Source organism: Myotis lucifugus, unplaced genomic scaffold (genome assembly GCF_000147115.1).
Source record: "Myotis lucifugus unplaced genomic scaffold, Myoluc2.0 scaffold_352, whole genome shotgun sequence".
Taxonomy (NCBI): domain Eukaryota; kingdom Metazoa; phylum Chordata; class Mammalia; order Chiroptera; family Vespertilionidae; genus Myotis; species Myotis lucifugus.
Genome location: NW_005871400.1, coordinates 839,096 through 847,566, shown reverse-complemented (window position 1 = coordinate 847,566; position 8,471 = coordinate 839,096). Strand labels below are relative to the sequence as shown.

At 42.5% G+C, this 8,471-nt stretch overlaps 1 protein-coding gene and 1 pseudogene across 1 annotated transcript in view; one reads left to right on the top strand and one right to left on the bottom strand.

Annotated features, from left to right (window-relative positions):
- The first annotated feature begins 34 nt into the window (after positions 1-34).
- Positions 35-1,783, top strand: LOC106699265 (annotated as a pseudogene).
- A 73-nt stretch (positions 1,784-1,856) lies between these two features.
- LOC102421212 (cytochrome b-c1 complex subunit 2, mitochondrial) overlaps positions 1,857-8,471 on the bottom strand; it is a 30,633-nt gene continuing 24,018 nt past the window's right edge. The window contains exons 13-14 of the mRNA XM_006101359.3: positions 3,303-3,456; positions 1,857-2,123 (exon numbers count right to left, since the gene is read on the bottom strand). Of these exons, the coding sequence (XP_006101421.1) occupies positions 2,040-2,123; positions 3,303-3,456 (238 nt within the window). The 3' untranslated portion in view covers positions 1,857-2,039. The remainder of the gene's footprint in view (positions 2,124-3,302; positions 3,457-8,471) is intronic.

Below are 8,471 nucleotides of genomic sequence, written 5' to 3'. Positions count from 1 at the left end.
AGGTCTCACAAATTTTATTCTCAAAATAGCATCACTCAGATCAGTAAGATCCTCCTTTCTGAGAAGAATGTCTCATCTTTTAGAAAATGAACAGCTTGATATCAGAAAGTGTAAACACAGCAGAGAATTTCACTTTTTAAGGTAAGTACCACATTGTGATTTAGATGTTTAGTTTCTCTTGTTTTATAAACTTAAAGTGCCCTACTTAATAGGAAATTAGACTTTTTTTTGGCTAGTTGTTCATATTAGAATTTTTCCCCCTTTTCTGCCCTACTTGTACTTTGAATGTTGGGTTGGTAGTTAATGAGGGAAAGCAAAGCTCTGCATAGTGAAGGTAAGGCAGACATAAAAGGAAGCAGTGGGAACACAGCACACAACTGGTGGGGAATTTGTATTTCAGAAATAACTCTGTGTGCTCTGGCCCAGTTGGCTGGGTGTTGTCCCAGGCACTGAAAGGTTGCTGGTTGATTCCTGGTCAGGGCACGTGCCTGGGTTGTGGGCTGATCCCCAGTAGGGGAGGTGCAGGAGGCAGCCAATCGTTTCTCTCTCCTTCTCGTCTCTTAAAAAAAAAGAGAAATAACTCTATTGCAAATAGGCAAAAAAGAGGGTAAAACCCAGCCTATTTAATTGTTCTTATCCAAAAGGAGAGATTTTTAATGGCGTTTATCTTTTAAAAAGCCACCAATACTAGGCTGGAAGTATTTACTGACAGCCACTCAGCTTGGTTGTAATCCTTTCTTGTGCTATTCTATCCCATTGTCCTTCACAGCATCTAAAACATGCCTGCAGTTAGCCGCCCGGCAGCATCAGGGCCTCTGTGTGGCTGTCGCTGAGGGAGTCATCAGTGTTCAGTGACATGAAGGTGTGTGAGGAGGTGAAGCGCAGGAAGGCGGTGCTCTCCTACCCCAGTGAAGGCAAGAACATCATCCGGGAAGAGGGCGAGGAGGTTCTGGTGGGTGCTGTGGGCCAGACAGGAGACGACCCCTCTGCCCACTTCGTCAAGATGCTGCAGGACGCTGCGCCCTGCCTAACACAACCTATGAGACTGAGGAGAGCAAGGGGACCTGGGCTTATCTCTGGGCCCTGAGTCTGCACCCCGGAAGAGCAAAATGAGCTATGCCAGCTCCAAGGACGCCACCAAGAAGCAGCTTACAGGATCAAGCATGAATTACAAGCAAGCTGCTCCGAGGTCAAGGACGCTGCCCTCTGGCAGGGAAGCTGGGGGCAGCGCTGTCCTCTCCCTGGAGGGCAAGCCTTCTGAGCCCCCTCCAGCACCCTGCCTGGAGCATCTGGCAGCCCCAGACCTGCCTGTGGGGGGTTACAGGCTGTCCCTCTCCTGCCAGACTTGAGGGCTGGGGGGATCCCAGCACAGGGAGAACTATCCCTTCACCCAATTGCTCAACAGGCCCCCACCCCCTGAGCCTCCTTCCTCCCTCCATGCCTGACCATCTGGCCTTCCCAAACCGCTTTTGATCTTCTGATTCCTCTTGGGTTGAACAGACCACGTTCCCCAGCCCAGTTTTGGAGACGGCCTGTGTTTTTTAATGACACCCCTACCTGCAACCGGTTCCTCCCCTTTCCCACGCTGCCAACTTCCAACCGCAACAGTGACTCTGTGCGTGTCTGTAGTTCTGTGCATAAATGGAATGCTGTGAAGATAACCCCTCCCCACGCTGCCTGGTTCCCCTCGCCTTTTCCACCTGGTCACAGCCACTCATGCAAGCAGGACCAGGAAGGGACTCTTAATTAGAAGGAAAAAAAAAAAGGAAGAAAAACAAAAACCAAACCAAACCAAACCAAACCATGTCTGCAGAAAATAAAAACTTGTTGATTAACTGATTAGGAAAAACACCAAGAAACACTTAGAATATTTTATTGACTTTAGGTAAGCAGGGAACAATTACCTGCATTTATACTTTTTAAGATTTTTCACCTCATTGAAAATCAAGACAATGTTACATTACAGACGTGGAACTTCCATGTGTTTGCTGCTCTCGGTTGAGAAAATGTCCAGCTCTTTCCTACAATGTGTTTCAGGTTTACAGCTCATCAACAAAAGGTGTATGCCCCAAATTTCCACTTGCTGCCATTGACTTCTGGCCAGAAACAAACTTCTTTGCAGCCTTTAAGTAAGCAAACAAAAGACAGAAAGTTAAAATAAGAACATGCACTATCCAGTACTTAAAACATATTTATTCTGTTACTTCAAGAGCTTATGCACAGGACACTCTTAAGTCAACAATCTGCCACAGCTGCTAGTGAAACTGAACTACAGGAGGGGCTGGCACGGTTTTAATTTGAGGAAAAGCTCAGATGTGCAGGCAGCTGGTAAAGAGGGGATAAGGAAAGCCTCACCGACATTGCAAAATAGGGCAGAGGAGGCCTTGGGCGGGGCTGTGCTTTTCCTGTTTCTGTATCACAATGGCAAATGGCCTGAGTTAATAAAAATACACTGATTAACTTAGAAGTCAAATTTTAGTATTCTTTATACCACGACTTCAAGTTGGTGGTTGTTAGGTTAAGTGTAATACCACGAGTATCAGGCCACATGATCTCAGGCCACCTTTTTTTCAAAGGATGGTGGTGGCGGCAATTGAGGACAGACATTTGGAAGAGTAGGTAACAGACTTTGGGGCCAAGTGAAGTCACGTCCGGGTCACTACCTTAACTAGCCCCATGGTAGACCTGTCGTTGAGGAGAAGGTTCAGACCTCTACAATGGAAGGGCAGCTGACATTCTTATTTTTAATACAGAAATGACTGGAAAAACCTACTGCCTTTGGATTTATTCTGTAGATCACGTACTTGTTAGGCATAGTAGGAATTACAAAGAGAAGCTAGAAGACATAATCCTTGCCCTCAAAACAACTCATCTTGTAAGAAATAACAATATGTGAAAAAGACATAGCCAGAGCAGAATGCCTCAGACTGTGAGGACAAAGAAAATCTCGAGATGCTGGGTCAGGAAGGGTTGGCAGGACAGAGTTTACTTCTTGGGAGTGAAAAGAAAAAATACCAAACTTGACTATTAGTTTGAATCATAAAATTGCCAATATTTGATTTTTCTTGATCTCTAACAATTTAAAATGGTTTAACCTAACGGTAATTTAGTTAAATGAGGAAGAAACATAAATCCCGAGCTGACAAGGAAGCTATTTGCAGATCTGATGGTAATGAGTCCTCCTGCCTCCACACCAGGTAGAAAGGCACCAAACAGCAGCCCAAGGAAGCTTAAGCATGCCTTCTGAAAGGGGATCATGAAGGTCATATCTCATGTTAAAATGTAAGTTTTCATTTGCTTACATTTATGACATCAGCGTCCGTTACTGAGTCGATCTGCTGAAGGACTGTGGGTGGTGGCACGTAGGAGCCAGCGACGAGAGCCTGAGACCCGATCTCATCCAGGAAACCTTCCGAAGACTCCACTGACATTAGGTACCCAGCTTTCAGCTTGTTCCTGTCCAATTAAAGGTGTTTAATTCAGAAGCCAGTTGTACAGAGAAAGGCGATTTTATAAAAATGTTCCCAAACTCTCAAATATGTTTTGGTAAATATGCAAATTAACAGCTTTGAAATCTTACTAGTGCTAAAGATTTCCCTTCTATTTCTTCAGCCCACCAACTATTATCATTTAGAAAGTTGTCAATACAAGATTATATGAGAAACCCAACGGATTGCCTTTTGACTTGGGACTAGAACTTAGATCTAATTAAAACTATTTTAAAGTTCTGATTAGTAAAGTAACTCTTGATACTTTTTTGGTGATAATTTTAGGCATTTCTATTAAAGAAAAATATAGGGGCTCTTAAGGCACTGTCCTCTAAGCAGAATGTTGTGTGCTAATTCTGTAGCTATCTCCCTAATCCCAGCCCCATATCCGTCCTGGGATTTGTCTCATTGAGGGCAGGAAGTAATGGAGAGGCAGGTGGGTAAGGACAGTATAGGTCTTACCAATCCCAGCAGGTTCAATGCGGCCACAAAAGCATCCATTTGAAGTAAAACAAAATCCAATTCATAATTCTCCCAGAAAGAAACTGGTGTTCAATAAGGCACCTGAGTTATATAACTCTCAAATAAACTATCCTCTTTTGGCATGCTGTACCAAGACTTCCATTTAAACATAATTACAATGATATGCAATTTTATCAAATTGTCAGCTTAATTAAAAGAGAGATTTTACTTGCAATAAACTTTACCAAGAGATTATTAGTTTGGCCCTTCAGCAATGATACCTTACTTTCTCTCTCACTATAGAAAGATTAAGAAACCTATAGGAACAAGTTACAATTCTATCTAGATGGCAGAAAACAAACATTATTTTTTAAAATAATTTTTATTGATTTCAGGGAGTGCGAGATAGAAACATCAATGATGAGAGAGAATCACTGATTGGCTGCCTCCTGCACGTCCAACCGGGCACGTGCCCTTGACCGGAATTAAACCTGGGACCCCTCAGTCTGCAGGCTCTATCCACTGAGCCAAGCCAGCCAGGGCAGAAAACATTCTTGACATTAATAACCCAAAATTCCATTTTCTACATGTTGCTATACCTTATAAAAACTGCTACACTTACTCGAAAGGCAATTTCTTAGTGTGTTCAGTATGACAAAAGTAATAATATGAACGGGAACAGAAGTGACCAATCAGGTACTTTCCCCTGGCTTGTAATTCACTGTCCTACTTCTCGCGTGGCAACACTTAGCACCCTGCTGACCGGCTATTTCAAGTTGAATATTAAATGAAAGCATCTAAAAAAGCTTAAATGTACTTTGTCGTATGTTATATATTTTATTTTAAAAATATTTTTTGAGTGCGATATATTGTATAATATGTATTTACATGCAATGGTACTCAACAAGATTCACATTCTTATTGTGTTTCACTATGCTTTCCCTTAGAAGAACATGCCCTAGTGAGATTTTTCTTTTTATCGCTGGTTACTATTTTTTATAAAACATGATCTTTTCATTTTCCTGACAATCTGAATGGCAGATCTTTATTTGGAGCTCTTCTAGATATAATGGAAGAGGTGCTAGGTTGTGTGCTGCACCAAGTTGAATTTTATGTAATCCATTCTCTAGCAATTTTGAGCACCAAATTTTTGTACCTCATTAAAAAAAAAACTTCATAGAAATAAATTTTAAACGCATTGAAAAAGGTACAATTTATCAAAAAGAAACCAACTTTTTTATACCATCTGATACTTTTGTGCAAGATAATAGTGCCATACACCAAATATTGATCTGCTTGATTGACTTTTTTTTTAAATTAAATCTTTATTGTTCAGATTATTACAGTTGTTCCTCTTTTTTCCCTCCCATAGCTCCTCTCTACCCGGTTCCCACCCCACCCTTTGCCTTACCTCCCCCGCCCCACTATCCTCTTCCATAGGTGTACGATTTTTGTCCAGTCTCTTCCCGGATCCCCCACACCCCTTTCCCCCCTGAGAATAGTCAGTCCACTCCTTTTCTATGCCCCTGATTCTATTATATTCTTGTTCCACTTCTTAAAGGATACCTTTCAGCATTTCATATAATACTGGTTTGGTGATGATGAACTCCTTTAGCTTTTTCTTATTTGTGAAGCTCTTTATCTGACCTTTAATTCTGAATAATAGCTTTGCTGGGTAAAGTAATCTAGGTTGTAGGTTCTTGCTATTCATCACTTGAATTAAAAAAAAAATTTATTGCTTTTTTACAGAGAGGAAGGGAGAGGGATAGAGAGCTAGAAACATCGATCAGCCGCCTCCTGCGCACCTCCTACTGGGGATGTGCCCACAACCAAGGTACATACCCTTGACCTGAATCAAACCCGGGACCTTTCAGTCTGTAGGCCGACGCTCTATCCACTGAGCCAAACCGGTTAGGGCCACTTGAATATTTCTCGCCACTCCCTTCTGGCCTGCATAGTTTCTGTTGAGAAATCAGCTGACAGTCATATGGGTACTCCCTTGTAGGTAACTGGCTTTTTTTCTCTTGCTGCTTTTAAGATTCTCTCTTTGTCTTTTGCTCTTGGCATTTTAATTATGATGTGTCTTGGTGTGGTCCTCTTTGGATTCCTTTTGTTTGGGGTTCTATGCACTTCCTGGACTTGTAAGTCTATTTCTTTCACCAGGTAGGGGAAGTTTTCTGTCATTATTTCTTCAAATAGGTTTTCAATATCTTGCTCTCTCTCTTCTTCTGGCACCCCATAATTCGGATGTTGGTGCACTTGAAGTTGTCCCAGAGGCTCTTTACACTATCTTCATATTTTTGGATTCTTTTTTCTTTTTGCTTTTCCAGTTGGGTGTTTTTTGCTTCTTCGTATTTCAAATCTTTGACTTGATTCTTGAGATCCTCTAGTCTGTTGTTGGAACTCTGTATAATATTCTTTATTTCAGTCAGTGTATGCTTAATTTCTAGCTGGTCCTTGTTCATATCCTCGAGGGTCTCACTAAATTTATAGGCGGTTTCTAGAAAATCCTGGAAAAATCTTAGAAGTGTGGTTTTGAACTCTATATCCAGTAGTTTGCTTTCCTCCATTTCTGTCATTTGTGACCTGTTTCTTTGTCTCCACATTTTTTATGCTTCCCTGTGTTGATAGAGTGGCTTTCTGTGCTAGGAGTCCTATAGGGCCCAGTGGCTCAGCCTCTGCAATTACCTGAGGTGGACACTCTTGGTGCACCCCTTTGGGGGCTTTGTGCACAGTCTTATTGTAGTTAAGCCTTGATTGTTGTAGGTATCACTGGGAGGAATTGACCTCCAGGCCAATTGGTTGTGAGAATCAGATGTGTCTACAGTGGGAGAACTTCTGTGCTGGAGACACCCTTATGGGGCAAGACTTGCTTCAGTGGAGCTTTGGTGCTCACTTAGTCTGCCCCCTGAGTGTGTTCCTTATGGATCTGAGGAGTTGTAATTTGGATGGTCTCACTCTGACCACTGGGTACACTGGCTCTTGGATCTCTAAGGAGGTGCTAATTTAGCCTCTGCCTGAGGCTACCCAGCAGGAGCTATGGAGAGATCTGCAGATTCCTCTTCTTTGTTTGGGATTTGGAGGTGCCCAGATGAGGCCCAGCTGTGAAGCAATGCAAGCTGCTTTGGGGCCTTGGGCCTTCTCTTGGAAGTTCTGGGTCTCTCTGACCCAGCTGCAGTTTGTTAGGTAATTTTCAGATTGCAAAGGGCCAGGCCTTTCATATGCAAAAGCCTCTGCTGCAGCTTGGGTGGGGCGGGGTCTCAGGGAATCAACAGGGCGTAGCAAACAGCTATGGCTGACCATCAGTCCTGCCCTAAGAGGCCCCGAGTCTCAGTGTCCCGGTAAGTGCTGCAAGCACCTCTGAGAGAAAGCCACCCTCAAGTTCTGACAGATGCCAGACAGTCCAGTTTCTTCCCGTATGAGTCTGGGTCCCCAGAGACTCACCCGGAACTGGAGTTCAGAGCAGTCGGGAGCTTGAGACTCCCTCCCAATTGAAAAAGACAACCGTGTCCTTAGTTGCCAGCCCTTTCCTCATGCGCCTCTGTACCTCTGCACTTCCGCACCTTCTCCAAGTCTCAGTGTGCTTTTCTCTTTCCTTCTAGTTGTAGAATTTCCACTCAGCCCGCCTTCCTGTGGTTCTGGATGATGTCCGTTTTGTCTTTTAGTTGTATTTTTGAAGTTGTTGTGGGAGGCAGCAATTTCCGGTTTTACCTATGCCGCCATCTTGGTTTCTCTCTGATTGACTTTCTTTATAGATCTGTTGCAGTCCACTATACATGCAGGTTTTGTGATGTTATTTACGTGTAGAGGCGTCGGGAATGGTTGATATTATACGTACTGGCCATTCACCTTTCTATGTGAGAATAATGGAACCTCTCCACAAAATGTCACTTCTCTCTGAAGGCTCTGACTTTTCTTATAGTAGCTCTGGCAACCCATGCACGATTCTTCCTGATTGTTCCACAGACCACTGTTTTGTTCTTCAATAATAGTTTAGCTGTAGATGCAGTGTTGTAGTAATTATCATGGTGAATATGAGGCCAAGAACCAAGAAAAGGCCGTTAAGACAGTTATCTGTTATAACTTTTTGCCTTCACTCGTATGTATCTTGAAATTGCAAATACAGCCACTCTTTCACAAAGCATCCTTACTAAAATTCCTATTTTATTATTTTTGCCTGATTATACATCTTGAATCTGATGCATCCTCTCCATGGAGTCACTGCTCCGAGTCGTAACTGCTGTTTTATACATACAAAGATTTAAATTTTGAGATAAAGTGATCCAACAGAGGTCTGAGTTTGTAAAGATGGTCTGTGTTACATGTTGCTTGTGAATTATTGTTCAGATGAAAGAATATAGTATTTGCTCGAACCTCTTTGCAGTCATAGTTTTTGAAAATAAAGTATCGGTTGACTAGTAACCTTTCATTCTGGTTTCTTTGTTAGTCTCATTAATATAATTAAACCAAAAAAAGTCTTTATATCCAGATAAGTAACGTCCATCCACAATGAAGTTTTAG